We start from the raw sequence: 16,724 nt of genomic DNA, 5'->3' as shown, positions 1-16,724 counted from the left end.
CAAATAATTTTACAATTGAGCTCATTGGTCTGTCATTGTGGAGCACAGACTCTCAATTTAGACGGAGAGTGAGTTTGTTCCTATGGGGCTTCTCTTGTCCAGCAGAATCATCTGTACATTTTGGGGCTTGAGGGGCAAGGGGTTACTGTCACCCGAATTTGCACGTTCACTCTCTGTGCTTGTTTCCTTCTTACAGGGAGATTCGGCAGATTCTTTTTTCATTGTAGAATCCGGTGAAGTGAAAATCACCATGAAAAGGAAGGTAAGCATTGGCAAGTCCCAAGCAAGCATCCGTGTTCGTGAGGAACGCCATAGGTTCTCTGATGCTTTAGACAACGATTAGCTCGGTTTCCATAAGCTGAGATAAAGCACATGCTCTTACTTCTCTTATCAGGGCAAATCCGAGGTGGAGGAGAATGGTGCAGTAGAGATCGCTCGGTGTTCCCGGGGACAGTACTTTGGAGAACTTGCCCTGGTCACTAACAAGCCCCGAGCGGCTTCCGCGCATGCCATCGGAACTGTCAAATGTTTAGGTAGGAGTCACAGCACTGGACGTGCTCCTCTGGGTGGAAATCGTTAGGTCCGCGTCTTCTGTATTCGTGTTACTGTACTGATGATCTGGGTTCACACATTTCATGGTCCCCACTAAATGGAACATGGTAAGGATTCATTGCATTATGAAATCAATTTGTGGCAGGCCCTTAGTTTTTTTTTAATATTTAAAAAAAGTTTTAATGTTTATTTTTGAGAGAGAGACAGAATGCCAGTGGGGGAGGGTAGGAAGGGACCCAGAATCTGAAGCAGGCTCCAGGCTCTGAGCTGTCAGCACAGAGCCTGATGCAGGGGCTCAAGCCCACAAACTGTGAGATCATGACCTGAGCTGAAGTTTGGAGCTTAACCAACTGAGCCACCCAGGTGCTCCTAAAATATATATTTTTTTAATATTTTGAGAGAGAGTGAGTGAGCAAGAGAGCACGCACCCTTGGTGTGGGAGGAGGGGGAGAGAGAGGGAGAAAGAATTCCAAGCAGTTTCTGTCTGTGCCGTCGGCTCAGAGACTTTGATGTAGGGCTTGATCGTACAAACTGAGATCCTAACCTGAGCTGACGTCAAGAGTCAGGTGCTTAACAAACTGAGCCACCCAGGGGCTCCACCCTTCGTTTATTCTTTAAAAATTTTCATATACCTGTTTTCTTTTGTATAGGCATAAAATGGCATCTTGTTTTAGTAGAGAATTCTGAGTATGGAGTTTTATGTCTAGTTTTTCGAATAAAGTTTGTGTTCCTCAAAAAAAGGCCAGAACAGTATTTTTATACTGTACATTAAGGTCTCTGGGCAGAGCTGTAAGCTCATCCTGGTCCCAGAAATCGCAGTTTCAGGTTTGACAGAATGCAATAAAGTCTTCTTTATTATTCAGTTGTTTATTTCCTCATAGCAGAAATGCCATCCTCAAAAGAAAGGCATCTATCTATATCTGAGATCTATATATGAGAAAGAACTTATTTTTAATAGTGAAAAATGGAACTCAGGAGGAGTCCATGTAGATGATATTTCTTAAGTTTTAAGAAAAATTGATTCAACAGTAATTAGCCACTCTGTTCTTATCCACAGTTCAGTAGAATATACTTGGCTTCAGTGTTCTTTTTTTTATGTTTGTTTATTTTTGAGAGAGAATATGAGTGGGGGAGGGGTAGAGAGAGAGGGAGAGGGGGAGAGAGGGAGACACAGAATCTGAAACAAGCTCCAGGTTCTGAGCCATCAGCACAGAGCCCAACGTGGGGCTCAAAGTCACAAATTGCAAGTTCATGACCTGAGCCAAAGTTAGATGCTTAACCAACTGAGCCACCCAGGTGCCCCAGTTTCAGTTTTCTTAAGATCTGAAGGTCCTTTCAGAATTAACTTCCTAAAGGAGTTCCTTTTTAAAGGGCTTTAAGTAAGTATAATATTGGGGCACGTGGGTGGCTGAGTCGGTTAATTGTCTGGCTTCGGCTCAGGTCATGATCTCACACGGTTCGTGGGTTTGAGCCCTGCATTGGACTCTGTGCTGACAGCTAGCTCAGAGCCTGGAGCCTGGTTCAGATTGTGTCTCCCTCTCTCTCTGACCCTCCCCTGCTCGTGCTGTCTCTCTCTGTCTCTCAAAAATAAGTAAAAAACATTAAAAAAATAAAAAAAATAAGTAAGTATAATATTAATCAAGTGTTACACTTTGATAAAGAAGGTAGTGAGAACTGACAGGTAATTTTCCTGAGTACAGATATTAGTGGGAAAGAGTAAAGGTGAAGTGAAGTGAGTGAAATCCCATTAATAAATAAATGAAATAAAAATTCTAGAACAAATTTATTCACATTAAAGAACATTTGAGAAATACAGAAAAGGTAGGAAAAACCCATACCACCACCACCATCACCACCCCATGATTTCCACATCCTTTGACAATTCCTTCTCATCTTTATTTGCACGGGTTTTCTGTTTTTAAATGTTGTAAACTGTTGTTTTTTTCATTTCCTGTAGCTTAGACTCTTACTCATTTTATTTCCCATTATATCAAATTGTAACATTCTATTAGGTAAACATCCACATTATGAGTTAATCAGCCCCCACTGACGAATATTTTGGGGGTTTTGGCTCCATAGCTTTAGGGGGGAGCAGTGTTTGTGTCCATGTGCATAGACTATTCCATTTATAGGATTTTTCCTTAGAAATGGTCCTCAGGAATAGGCTTGCTTTTTACAGAGTTCAGTGTATACTGCCCCCTGCTGGACCTGTGCTGATGTACATGCTACCTGCAGTGCAGCAGTGCCCCTCTCTCCTCTCTTGTGAACACCATCCTCTGTACCTTTGCAGATTTGAAAAGGCAAAAACAATTTTTAAAAATAAAAAAATAAACAATTTTTAAAAATTTGTACTTCTACCGCAGAGAGTGTGATCACAGTTTCCACGTGTATTTTATAAATTGAGTTTTTAAAAACTCTCTTAAGACAGATGAGGAAAGTGACATACAGCATAGCATATCCTTTCAAGTGGAGAGAAGCCTTCTGGCCGCTGTTTTGAATTATCTAGGCACTAGTATAGGAGTAAGCATTACACAAGGTAACACTGGGTCTTTACAGAGTAGCATTGTAAACCCTGAGAAGGAAAACAGTAGAGAAAAAAATCCCTTGCCAACTTTGAAGAGTTCATATTACTGAGGTGGTGACATCAGAACTATTTTTTAGGGGCACCTGGGTGGTTCAGTTGGTTAAGTGTTTGACTCTTACTTTCAGCTCAGGTCATGATCTCACAGTTCGTGGGTTCAAGCCCCACATCAGGCTCTGCACTGACAGCGTGGAGCCTACTTGGGATCTCTGTGCCCCTTGCTCCCTCACTCTCTCTCAAAAATAAACTTAAAAAAAACTATTGTTTTTAGAATTGCCAGGCTTTGCCATAACAGCCCCTCATTTTTTTTTCCTTACCCAAGACCAGGAGCCTCCCACCGACCTAGCACTGCACAATCCCATTGTCAAGGGAACACTGGCTATTTACTCTTGAAGTGGAACATTTTTAATCCTTGTGTCCTTTTCTTATATTTGATATTTATCTAAAAATACCATTTCAGGGGCACCTGGGTGGCTCAGTTGGTTAAGTGCCTGACTTTGGCTGGGGTCATGATCTCACACTTCATGGGTTTGAGCCCCACATGGGGCTCTGTGCTGACAGCTCAGAGCCTGGAGCCTGCTTCGGATTCTGTGTCTCCCTCTCTCTCTGCCCCTTCTCCACTCATGCTCCATCTCTCTCTCACTCTCTCAAAAATAAATAAAGCATTAAAAAAAATAACCATTGCATTCCTGACACGTGCAGAATGGGTATCCTAAATGACTTTGCAATTTTTCAGATTTGCAAAATATGTTACATTTCTTTTGCTTTTCTTCTCTCCTTCTCTTAGCCATGGATGTGCAAGCATTTGAAAGGCTTTTGGGACCTTGCATGGAAATTATGAAAAGGAACATTGCCACCTATGAAGAACAATTAGTTGCCCTGTTTGGAACTAACATGGATATTGTTGAACCCACTGCATGAAGCAAAAGTACGGAACAAGACCTATAGTGACAAAATTACACAGTAGTGGTTAGTCCACTGAGAATGTGTTTGTGTAGATGCCAAGCATTTTCTGTGATTTCAGGTTTTTTCCTTTTTTTACATTTACAATGTATCAGTAAGAGTAGTGATTTAATACTCAATAGGCTTTAACATCACTTTCTAAAGAGTAGATCAAAACAATATTGACATACCGATGAAATGACTTTGTACTCCACAAAATTATGATCTCAGTGAGAGGTTTATTTAAATGATTGTAATATATTGAAAGTATCTCTGTGCCAGAAGATCATGGAAGGGTGTTACCGTGGGCAATGTGTGTTCATCTGGACTTCTTGGTTTGCTGTGCTAGTGACTATGCCCATGTAAAAGGGAACTTGGCAGTGAACCATGCTCTACAGCATGGCATCACATTCTTTTTACAACTCACTATATATATAGTAAGTACAATTTTAATCATTTTTGTTTTCAAGTTTTTCTGGCTTGATAAGTTATGTGCTGGCCTTGGACTATGGCGAAATGGCATAAAACATCATATGCAATTTTAAAACCTTTTATATTTTTGCAATAAAGTACATTTTGACTTCTTTGGCCTAATGTCAGTAACCTACATGTTCCAGTGGTTTTAAGGACGGGCAGTATAGTCCTTATGGTATTAGGGAAGAGTCTTTTTTAGGGGAGAGATCATTAACACAGTTTCCTCATAAAGCATATATCTGCTTCCTTTTTTTCATTTCGTAGTTCTCTGTACTTTTTAAAATTTTGAGTTTGACATTTAATGTCACAAATAGTTTTTTTTTTCTTTTTGCTATTTAAACTTGTCTTCTAGAAGCTGAAGATACTACATATGCTAAGGGGGAAAAAAAACCTCTCCTATACCAAAAATATTGGAGTCCTTATCAACAAGCCCACAAGATATTTCTCTGTTCTTCACTAGGCATGCATAATACAGTCTTTTGCAGATACCTGTTCTGATGGATTTCCTTTAAGGTGGTAGAAATAAATTTTTATAAGCAAAACCATATATAAAGATAAAAGGAATTGCTGCCCAGTCCAGATGCACCATTAGACCTTGCCATTTGCATTAACGTAGACTCAAATGTGCAGGATGAACTCAAATGGAATACATTTTCGTTGATAATTGATATGCTTATTATTTTGCTATAGGATGAATTAAACTCCATTCAACCAAAGCAGTATTATTCTTAACATGATTTCTAGGCCCACGTGACCACAGTGTCTGGAGAGGTTAATTCTAACCAGTTGTTCACTTTCAAATGAGCAATTTCATTTGGGGAAACAGGATTTAAAGAAATATGTACCAGGATAAAAATATTCTGTGGCTATTATAGTGTGGTGTTATTACAGAATGTTTATGGTTTTCTATAAGGAAAATATAGCTAAAATATGTTCATCAGATCATGTACATATAAAAAATAGTAAACTATAACTTCAACCCCATTTTAGAATAGTTTAAAAATTTTGCAAACCTTCTTGTAGGAAGAGAGCTCACTACATGATGACTTGTTTTCTATTTCAGATTTTAAAAGCCATGTCTGTTAGACAAAAAAATGCAAAGGACCTGCCCAAATTCCTGGTTCATCATCCTGTATTCTTTATCCACTTTGTCAAGATACTTTGTTGCATAAGCTGATTGTTAACTGTTCATGGAATAGCAAACAAATGCCTGTTTAATAAAGAATTCTGACCAAGGCTGTAAATGCCAGTTACATTATTTTCAGTATTGTTGGTTATATTTAAATTTACCTTATAATAAAGCACACTTTTATAATAAAATGTTTTTAATGAAGTTTTGTTTTGTTTTGGTTGGTTTGTTTGTTGCTAGTTTCTTCTTCACTGGCACTTAGGCTGTGCATACTGCACAATGGGAAGCCACCCCCCAGGGAATAATGCAACCAGGAAGCATGGCTCTTTATGTCAATAGGTTTTTTTTTTACAAATTGTAACTATCAGTCATACGCTTCATAAACAATCATGGTCTGCTGCAGACTCATTGGGCCATTTTGGTTAACCAAATAAACCTGGCTAACTAGGAATTTACATGTTAAAGTGTCTAATTAAAATACCTCAAGTTTCACTTGTGGATGTGGATGTCTTTATTCAATCACTAGCCAAGATTCTTTACCATTTGGAAATTCTCTGTTGAAGTTTCATTCAAGGATCCAATATGTGCAGCTAAGAATTACTCTGGAAGAACATTGTGTGTTTTCTTCATGTCAGGATGAGCTAGGGCTTGGTGCATATATTTTCACCAACCCTACCTGTGACACACGTTGGGTGAATGTATGTGGGTTACTGTTAGAAATGAGCAGATCATTTAAGATGTGTAGAAATGTTTAAGTGAGGGGCCTGGAGCCTGCTTCAGATTCTGTGTCTTATCTCTCTGTCTCTCTGCCCCTCCCCCACTTGCACTGTCTCACTCTCAAAAAAAAAAAAGGAATAAACTTTTTAAAAAAAACTGAGAAATGTGTAAGTGAGGCACAGGACACGAAGTGAGGGCCTTCTGGACTTTACTGAAATATATACGATTAAGTGCTGAGTCCTTTTCCTTTCTAAAGTATCTTGAAGATACTGATCTAGTTTTCCTAATTTTCTCAAGAAATGTTATATTTAATGTTTATTTTTGAGAAAGAGGAAGGGCAAACAGGCAGACACAGAATCCGAAGCAGGCTTCAGGCTCCGAGCTGTCAGCACAGAGCCCAGTGCAAGGCTCAAACTCACCAGCTGTGAGGTCATGACCGGAAGTTGGGCACTTAACCAACTGAGCCACTCATGCACCCCAAGAAATGTTATAACAAGGACTAGATGACCTTTGGCACTTAAAGCAAGTTAATCATGTGTAAGCCCAGAAGGGTAATACATCTGGATAAGCCACGGCTTTGTTAAATGACTGGAGAAGGAATTCTAATATCTAAATACAATGTTAGTTCTTAAGGGAGAAATGGAATTCTTAACACATGAGAGAGAAAGAGAATAATAAAGAATGGTGGTTTCTGAAATTAAGAGAATGTGAAGTACATACAGCCTGAGATTGAATATCAGAAAGAATTTTGACCCAAACAAATTGGAATAGGAGACATCCTTCCCTGTTCCAGGGTATTTTTTTTTTAATTTTTTAACATTTATTTATTTTTGAAAGACAGATCATGAGCAGGAGAGGAGCAGAGAGACACACAGAATTGGAAGCAGGCTCCAGGCTCTGAGCTAGCTGTCAGCACAGAGCCTGACGCAGGGCTCGAACTCACGAACTGTGAGACCATGACCTGGGCCGAAGTCGGACGTTCAACCGACTGAGCCACCCAGGCACCCCCCCCCCCCAGGGTATTTTTAAAGGCAGCAAAACTGGTTAGGCAACTGGAACTATATGGTTGTTAGTCTTAACAGGAACTTAAAAAAAACCTGAAAAGTATAACGAGGTACGGAAACATAAACAGTAAAGTGTACCAGGTGTTTTGCAGAGGTCTTGTGTGCCCAACAATAACTATGGGAGCTTAGATCAATTCAGTCTGTGTGAGTGAGGCGAATCAGTGACTGCCCAAATCAGTTACGTGATGACTCCATGGCGGAACTCCCAGGCAGCTGACATCTCTTGGTCTCCTAGGCTTTCCCATATTGAGCCTACGGAGAAATTTGCATCACATTTGCAGTGCAGGTGTAGTAAGATGCTTGGGAGGAAGACTTCATTTGACCAACAGATATGGGTCTTCCTGTTCCTTTTTTATGCTAATATTTAAATCTAACGTTGCTAGGGAATCCTGAAGATGCATGTAACATTTATATTTGGGAAGACCTGATGATGAAATCTGTGAAAGGAACTGTCTGCACCATCAAAATGAAAGGACACTTACAAGGTAGGTGGCTTCTCCAGGTTTTTGGTTTAACCACCACAGCCTGAGCATTGCCATCATGCACCCCCCACCCCCCAGACCTATCAAAACATACTGTGTTTACACGAAATGTGTTAGTTAGAACTGAGTTGTTACAGTAAGTGAATTTTTACTCTTAACTGGAAAAACAAAATGAGTTTTGTTTTGTTTTTCTCCAGGGGCCAGTGAAAGTTATAAGGGTGAGCTGAAGGGACTCAAATGACAAAAGCAGTAACTTAGAAGTGAAACTGTTTTCTGTTTAACATCCAAAAAAAGTTCACCAACTAGAACCCTCGAGTTCATGAGCAATAACTATGGTAAAAAATCTTGAAGTTGCTTCTGATCGCTGATTTGCCATCTTTGTCCTAATTGGAAACCCACCTAGATCCCGCTGAGGAACAAGAGAAGAAACTGTCTACCCAGAACACCATGGCCTCTGTTGGGCCTCTCCTTTCCAGAGGGCTCTATTCTTGGAATGTATACAAATGACATTTTAAAAAAAAGTTTATTTTTGAGAGAGACAGAGAGAGCGATAGCATGAGTAGGGAGGGGCAGAGAAAGAGAGAGATACAGAATCCTAAGCAGGCTCCAGGCTCTGAGCTGTCAGCACAGCTGACAGTTCAATGCGGGGCTCGAACTCACAGACTGCGAGATCATGCCCTGAGCCAAAGTCAGACGCCCAACCGATTGAGCCACCCAGGCACCCCACAAATGACACATTTTAAAGCCAATTATTTTAGAAAAGATGCTCACTACAGAGACCTCTTTGGCAAATCTTATAATTGCTCCTTAAATCAGCTGCACTTAAGTAGCCTTCACAGGTTTATTACTACAGCGTGTTGTGATAGGCTGCATAACTTGAAGGAACAGAACTGGGTTAGACAGATCTTGTTTGCCTACATGTGATTGGCACTGGAAGGGAGACGAAATGAGTGGGAATAGCGCTTATCTTGTAAGAAGATGAGACCTGTCCTGTAACAGTGATGCATGTGTTGAGCAATGGACACTGAGAGCACATGGAAGCTTGTTCAGTGTTCCAAACCGTGCAGGGTGTACAGCATAACACATAATACGCTATACTAATAAGACTCGTGCTGCTTGTTTCCTTCTACTCATTCCCTGGCTCAACAGGCTACTACTGATTGAGAGCTCAGACAGCAAGATGCATATGAGATGGTGGCGGTGGGGGTGGGGAGGAGGTGATACATGTTGAGGGGTGACAGATGGAAGCAAAAATATGAACTGTGGCACAGTGTGATAAGAGCTGCGGTTTTAATTGCTTCTTATCAGGCTTGCCTCTAAAATGAGGTTCTTAGAACTGGCAGCGAAAGGAAAATACATAGATGAGGGCCCAGAATAACCAGCAGATGTGAGGAGAAAATACATGGGAGTTTGTGTTAATCAGTTCAGATAACAGGAATGATCTCAAAGACATGAGAAGTCATTTGAAAGATGAAAACCTTCATATTTCTGTTTCTAAGTTTTATAAATAGGAAGTAGGATGAAGTCGAAATTTTTGCTGCCTTCTCTAAACATCCACATTTTCATTAAAACCAAATTGGATGACTTAACTTTCTGAGGACCACTGAGGCCACACAGTGTAGTCCCCAGGGTACTGAAGACACCCCCCCCAAATTTATTTTTCTTGACTTTGATCTCAACTCCACACAGGTTCAGCTGTTTTACCTAAATTTCTTGCCTGCCCAGTAGCTCATTATCTAAAGTGAATCCACCCTTTCATCCTTCTCCCAGTCCCCAAGTCCGTTCTTTCCAACATTCTCCACCTCAGCAAGAGCATTGACATACCGCCAATACTCACCCGCAAGTCCTACTCAGCCTAGAAACCCAACAATCATTTTTTTTAAATTTTAAATAATCTCTCCACTCAACGTGAGGCTTAAACGTACAACTCCAAGATCAAGAATCCCATGTTCTACCTACTGAGCCACCCTGCCCTCTCCCCACCAACCCTCGACCCCGGCCAACAGTCATACTTTATTACTCCTTTTCTCCTTGGTTCTTCCTCCTAAGGGTGATAGGGTTAAGACACTCACTTATCAACCACTGAAGAAAGGTCTTGCTCTAGGGTCATCTGAGTATAATTTAAACTTGTGATTGAATCAAGAATTACAAGCACAACAGACATACTACTCCTTTCTAAAATGGCACTTACTAGTTCCCAGGCATTTCCTTACACTTTGAGTGTACCTGAGTATTTGGAATTAATTATAAAATTATTTGTTTTTTGAGAGAAAGTGCAAGCAGTGGGGAAGGGAGAGAAAATCTTAACCAGACTCCAGGCTCAGCACAGAGCCCAACATGGAACTTGATCCCATGACCCTGGGATCGTGACCTGAGGGGAAATCAAGAGTCAGATGCTCAACCAACTGAGCTATTCAGGAACACCTAAAATTAATTTATTTTAAAGTAGAGTAGATATAGAAGGCTATTTGTAAGAGTTTAATCTACCAGAGAGACTATCTGAAAATTGGGGGAACTATTTTAGATCATACATGCGTTCCCCATTTCCTAGTTTTTGTACAGATGGTCCCTAGTTTAGGATGCTTTAACTCAAAATTTTTTGACTCTATGCAAAAGCAATGTGTATTCAGTAGAAACTGTACTTTGGATTCTGACCTTTTCCAAGGCTAGCAGTGTGCAGGACGACCCTCTTTCATGAGGCTGGACAGGGCAGCCAGCCGCGGCTCCCAGTCACCCATCTGGTTATCAGGCTCCACAACACATACACTAACAGCCATTCTGTTTTTTACTTTTAGGACAGTTTTCCATAAAATGCATGAGATAGTCAACCCTTAATTATAAAATAGTCTTTGTGGGAGGTGATTTTGCCCAGCTGTCGATTAACGTTAAGTGTTCTGAGCACGCCCAAGGTAGGCTCTGCTTAGCAGTGACGTTCTGTAGGTTAGATGTGTTAAATGCATTTTTGACTTGACTGTATTTTCAACTTATGATGGGTTTTTTGGACATAACCCCATTCTAAGTTAAGGAAGATTTGTACTTGATTTGGGTGATTTTATTTTCTCTTTAACATTTTGAACAGCAATATTCTCAACATGTAAGCAATGCCATGTGCTTGAACTTAATCTTTTATAGTTCAAAATTAGTCATTGGTGTGCCAAATGTGGTGGAATTGAGGCAGATATGTTAATTCTACCCCTAAAATTAGGTAGTATAGTATTACTAATACTTTATAATACTGCTACTTTAGATAGTAAAGTTACCTTTAGTTAAAGGCAGTAAAAAAAAAAAGAAATCTTTTTAACAAATCAGAACTTCATGTTTCTTTATGAAAACAAGTATTTTACAAACTGCTTGGAAAGACATTTTGATTTTAAATGACAACTTCTTGACATAGTTTGGCATAGTTTATGTTCTTTAGTTGTATCTGTTTTAGTGAAAGAGTAGAATTTACACATAAAGATTTTCGAGATTTTACTAGTTTTTGTTTTTTAACTTTGATCTTTGTTCTATGTTATGAGTTGGTTGGTTTTATTAGTCACCCAAGAATTAATGATGATGTTCCTGTTAAATATATATGAGATACTACTGTGGTCATTTAGCTTCCCAGGAAAGTCAAAAGACAAGACTAATTGTTCACTTTAAAGATGTAGAGATTTTTTTTTTAAGTAGGCTTCTTGCTCAGTGGAGAGCCCAACGCCAGGCTTGAACTCATGACCCTGAGATTAAGACCGGCACTGAGAGATCTAGAGTTGGAAGTTTAATCGACTGAGCCCTGCAGATGCCCTAAAGGTGTAGAGATTCTAATACTGATATTTAATCAGTTGTGACTGAAATGTCAGAATTTTAGTCCCCAATGACTTAGACAAAAATGAAAGTATGTGAAAATATTTTGTATCTTTGTAGGCTCATCAATTGGCAAAGTAGTCAACAAATAATAGGCACTAAATATTTTTGAATGAGTGAATGGAAACAAAACTTTACAAGTAAAAGGTAATTATAATAATGTACAATATATTGATCTGAAGTTGAAATAATTCTTCCCATCAGAGTGTCCACTAATAAAAACATCTCCAGTAAAGCTTTTAGTAAGAACTTTCAGACAGAAAACCATTTATTTATTTAGTTTATTTATTTTGAGAGAGAGAGGGAGAGAGAGAGAGAGAAAGCACAAGCAGGGGAGGGGCAGAGAGAATCCCAAGCAAGCTCTGTGCTGTCAGCACTGAGCGTAATGCTAGGCTCCGTCTCACAAACCACAAGATCATGACCTGAGCCAAAATCAATTGTCTTAACCAACTGAGCCACCCAGGTGCCCCATCAGATAGAAAACCTTTTAAAATAAGTTAAGGTTCAGCTAAAAGCAGACCTCATGGTTTATGCAATGAGAAGGGGGAAGGAGTGGCTCAAGCTCTTCAGAGCTCATTTTTTGGGGGAAGGAAAACTGATTTTCAGTTTCCTAGTGGGAGTAAGACATAAATACTTCATCACGTAAATTCCACGATTTTTCTTTTTGTCAAAAAATAAAACACTGGAGAGGTGCAGCAACCATCCACTACAAGGAAAAGAAAAAGTAAGGAAAAAAAAAGGCAGAATCACAGTCTAGTTCTTTTTTTGGATCCCTCTATTAATCCAGAGATAATAAATTCAAATCCTTTCCTTTCTCCTCAGTGAAAAATTTAGGCGTTTTGTTGGCCCTCGATTATTTTTGGAAAAAAAGTTACTATTTGTGAATACAAGAAGGTAAATCTTTGATCATAGGGTAGAAAGAACTATTTTAAGATACTTTCACTTCAAGGCTTCCAACAGGGAACCCCTAAAAGAACTGTAAAACTTGTTTCAACATACAAGAGTTATTTGGGATTTCTTGATTCATTATGTAGCTTTCAGACATATTTAAAAATTCAAGAAATGTAGGGCACTTAGGTGGCTCAGTCAGGTTAAGAGTCTGACTTTGGCTCAGCTCATGATCTTGTGATATGTGAGTTCGAGCCCCATGTTGGGTTCTGTGCTAAGAGCTCAGAGCCTGGAGACTGCTTTGGATTCTGTCTCTCTCTCTCTCTTCCCCTCCCCCGCTGGCACTGTGTGTGTGTGTGTGTGTGTGTGTGTGTGTGTGTGTGTGTGTGTAGAATAAACAAACATTAAAAAAATTTTTTTAAACCTTCAAGAAATGTACGGGGGTGTTTAAAAGAATAATCAGTTACGGTTGGAGCTCTTTTCAGTAGTTTGACTTAACAGATTTCTAACTAATGCAAGTTTTCTCTTAATTTAAAGCATACATACAGTGATCTAAAGATATAAAACCTGAAACATAGCTTAAATGATTAAGCACTAGTTCAAAGAAAAAAAACCCCTTAATAATGCCTTTTGACTGTGAATGGTAAAAACAATTATAGACTCCATGGACTGTGATGGACAGCCATGTTTAAAGTGAAGGTAACTATAAAGCCAGAGAAGCCATTCTCCTAGGGTGAGTCAGTATTAGTAACTTAAGGAGGAGCTGCTAGTGGCAACAAAGTGGAAAGACATTCTTCTTTCATCAGTGGGAAGTCATCTGGAGGAAAACACTGGTTAACAAAAACTTACCAGGGAAACTTGGATGATTCACAAATTCAGTTTAGGTCACACGTTATGCCTCTATTACCTTAACCAACGAGGAAGCTGGTCAACATAGAAAATACCGATTTGGGTTGCCTCAATTTCTAAGTCGACAGTAATCGTCCACCCCCTTACAGCTTTATAAATTCTCCAGACCCTGAACTTTTCTCTCATAGTCCCCAAGCCTCTCAGTGCCTGGCACACAGCCGGCATTCAACAAATCATGGCTGAACTGATCAGAGCCGACAAAGAAACCCTCTCAAGATGCTGTCCGGAAGGGTCGGGATAAAGGAATTCTAGTTCTTCCCACTGGAGCCCCATACCACCTTTATTATCCCCATAATGCCTGGGGCTGTGATTTGTGGGTGGCTAGGTCCTTCGCGAGGCTGCACTGCTTCCGCCAGTGCAGTCATCTCCTTCCCCTCGCACTAAAACAATACCTTGGCCTCCTGCCAAACTTGGAGCAGCGAACGACTGTGCCTGTTTATGGCCCGAAATGGGTGCTGCGAGAGACTGGGGCTCTCCGAGTGCTACGAGAGGCCTAGAGGAAGAGAAGAGGCCAAAGCTTTAAAACACTCCCTTCCTCCGCCCCCTCCCTATTGTCCCAGACACCAAAACAAACGAGCTGATACACGTGTCCCTATGACTCTTGTTTACTATCGAGACATCGCTGTGCATACGCCTCTGGGATATGTAGTCCAACTGGTTGCTCTAGCCTGCAGTTTCCCAGAAGAACAGAACAAGGCTGAGACTACGAACCCACAATCCATTTCGGGGCCAAAGTTTGGCTTGGGTCCCCGAAGTCTCGGCAGAAATCCAATCCGAAGCGCTCACTCTAGTGATTGACACTTCATCTTCTCCAGTAAACACAACAGAAAAGTCAATACAAGCCCGCCTCCCAAGACGGACCACGATATCACCCAATGGGAAAGGGGAAGGATCGAATGGCAGTTCCATACACCAATAAGAGGGCGAAAGAGCGGGGCGAAGGCTCAGCCCCCTGGGGGCTGAGGGGAGGGGGAAGACGAAGCTTGAAAGACTTGGTAATGGCGACGGGTTTGGTAAGTAGGAAAGTTTCGGTGGAGAGGTAAGCGCGGCGGCAGGAGCAGTAAGGTGCGCCAGAGAGACCGGCGTCAGTCGGAGAGGGTATATACGAGCCACTGGTGGTGTTGTCGCGTCCAGGGCGGCCCTCGCCGGGGCTGCCCGCACTTCGCGGCGGGTTTGTTGTCTTTCAGTTCGGGAAGGGGTGGGGGTGGGGAAGGGAGGGGCAGGATCCCGAGGGGACCGGGCGGCCGGGCGAGCTCGGGTCCGCGCTCCTCTTGTGCGAAGGGCTGCCCTCACAGTGGAAGCAGTTAACCGTCCGGTAACTGCCCGCAGCGAACCCACCGGACCTCCCGCGAGCTCACCTGGGCTTCGCGGCGGCGCGGCCCGAGGGGGTCTCGGAGGTGGGGGCTGAGAGGAGTAGGCGAGGTCGGCGCTCGGGGCCGGGTTGCGAGGTGGGTGGCCCGGCCGGGTGCGGAGATGGGGCGGGCCTGGGCGGGGGAAGGGGCCGACGCGGCGCCGGGGCTGCCCAGGAAAGTTTGACTTCAACTCCGCGAGTGTGGGCGGAGGGTCGGTGGTTGGCCCCGAGTGGGGGGGCCGGTCGGGGGTGGGGGACCCCAATGAAGCGCCGCCTCCACTGGGGCCGAGAGGGGCTCGGGCCGAGCCGGGAAGCTCGCGGAGCCGCTGGGCCCCGGGGCTCATTGTTACGCATTTCGAATGAATGGGCTCCGAGGCGCCTGCGCGTTGAGGCTGAGCTGAGGGGAAAAACAAGCCTAGAGTCCAGGCTGCGGTCACATGATGGGGGGAGGGGAGGGGAAGGCGATGAATGGCGAAAGAGGGTGGGGGATGGACTTGGCGTGAACCGGGAGGCGCTGCCTCTATGACCGAGAGCCCAGGCTTGGCAGGCGATTCCAGTCTCCGCCTTCCGACCTATGCTGCTGCCTCAGGCAGATTAAAACAAAACAAAAAAGAATCCAGGCAAAATCGACAGAGGGGGCCCGATTTTTGTTGCTTCCTTAAGCGCTGCACGCAGTCTAGGGGATTTCACTCAAGCCGTGCATTCTACACTGCCTAGAGTTCGTTCTTCAGGAGTGATCCGCAAGAATCTTTTTTAAAAGCAGCACGGACGAGGCGGTACTCGAGTCTTTAGCTCTGGCTGTCACTTAGCCTTAGACGGGAGGAGGGTGGAATGGAGTTGGGTTTACTAGGAAGTGTTAGGAGTCCTACCAACAATTCCCGACGAAGTGCTTTAGCTTTATTTCCCACTAATGAGCCGTAACGGGTGACTCCCAACAGTGGTTTTGAATTAAAGTTGCCTTTTAATAATTAGAATAATTTTAACATTTGCAAATACTTTTCTGTTGTTTAACTATTGACAATGACCTACATTTGTGATGTATTCCTAGTACTTTCAGTCTTCTTTTTTTCCCCCCCGCTATTGTCTTGTTTTAGCTTGCTAACAAGGATATTAGAGGGTCGTCTGTTCAGTTTCTTAGACGAATCTACGGTAGCTTGTCCCCTCCGTACTTGGGGATATGTTCCAAGACCCCCTGTGGATCCCTGAAACCACGGATAGCACTGAACCCTATACGTGGATTTTCTTATGAGGGTTTATAAATTACTGAGGTATTAATAATAGCTAATAAAAAGTTTTGTGCATGTAGTCTTTCTCAGAATACCTTATTGTCCTGTACTCAGTCTTATGATGAAGTGAGTGGATAAAAAGCCTGTGTGGTAAGATGATGTGAGGTGCATGACCTAGGCGTTGTGACTTAGTTGGGCAGCTGTTGACCTTCTGACTGTAGGTCAGGAGGAGGATTACCTGTTTCCAGACCCGGTTGGCCTTGGGGAACTGAAATCACAAGAGTAAAACCTCAGATAAGGGGCAGCTACTGTAATCCATTTTAAATACCTCAGTTTCTCACCTTAGATATCTAAGTTAATTGCACATTACCTCCTCTTCACCCCCGCCTGCCCGCCTAACAATTTGAGCTTCCTATGGAAGTCCTTTCTGGTTAGGGAAGGGCATATAGAAATCCATTTTCTAGATATCCTTGAGGGTGGAAACGTGAGGACTCAGGGAAGAATAGGCATTTCAAAGTAGAAGTCTAATTTTTGTTGTTATGTGCCCTTTTTCTCTTTTTTCAGTT

General features: G+C 42.1%; 3 protein-coding genes across 7 annotated transcripts in view; 2 read left to right on the top strand and 1 right to left on the bottom strand.

The window, feature by feature from the left end:
- PRKAR2B (protein kinase cAMP-dependent type II regulatory subunit beta) overlaps positions 1-5,882 on the top strand; it is a 103,271-nt gene extending 97,389 nt beyond the window's left edge. The window contains exons 9-12 of the mRNA XM_029927229.1: positions 197-262; positions 395-533; positions 3,921-4,061; positions 5,613-5,882. Coding sequence (XP_029783089.1) covers positions 197-262; positions 395-533; positions 3,921-4,054 — 339 coding nt within the window. The 3' untranslated portion in view covers positions 4,055-4,061; positions 5,613-5,882. The remainder of the gene's footprint in view (positions 1-196; positions 263-394; positions 534-3,920; positions 4,062-5,612) is intronic.
- LOC115281762 (proline-rich proteoglycan 2-like) overlaps positions 1-15,389 on the bottom strand; it is a 63,809-nt gene extending 48,420 nt beyond the window's left edge. The window contains exons 1-2 of one of the 3 annotated variants that reach the window (XR_003904392.1): positions 14,940-15,389; positions 13,974-14,098 (exon numbers count right to left, since the gene is read on the bottom strand). Coding sequence is in view for 2 of the 3 variants with exons in the window: in XM_029927260.1 (XP_029783120.1) it covers positions 7,638-7,711; positions 14,940-15,276 (411 nt within the window). In the remaining variant the exon portion in view is untranslated. Of the gene's footprint in view, positions 1-7,543; positions 7,712-13,836; positions 14,099-14,939 lie in introns of those variants that run through there. The other 2 variants (XM_029927260.1, XM_029927267.1) reach the window with 2 other exon arrangements.
- The window catches only part of HBP1 (HMG-box transcription factor 1), a 30,175-nt gene continuing 27,939 nt past the window's right edge, over positions 14,489-16,724 (top strand). For 2 of the 3 annotated variants that reach the window (XM_029927189.1, XM_029927180.1), the window contains exon 1: positions 14,489-14,594. In XM_029927189.1, coding sequence (XP_029783049.1) covers positions 14,580-14,594 — 15 coding nt within the window. In that variant the 5' untranslated portion in view covers positions 14,489-14,579. Of the gene's footprint in view, positions 14,595-14,732; positions 14,753-16,724 lie in introns of those variants that run through there. The other variant, XM_029927193.1, reaches the window with a different exon arrangement.

The sequence above is a fragment of the Suricata suricatta genome, chromosome 2 (assembly GCF_006229205.1).
Source record: "Suricata suricatta isolate VVHF042 chromosome 2, meerkat_22Aug2017_6uvM2_HiC, whole genome shotgun sequence".
In the NCBI taxonomy this organism is placed as follows: Eukaryota; Metazoa; Chordata; class Mammalia; order Carnivora; family Herpestidae; genus Suricata; species Suricata suricatta.
The sequence above is the reverse complement of the archived record's forward strand: the minus strand, read 5'-3'. Positions and strand labels throughout refer to the sequence as shown.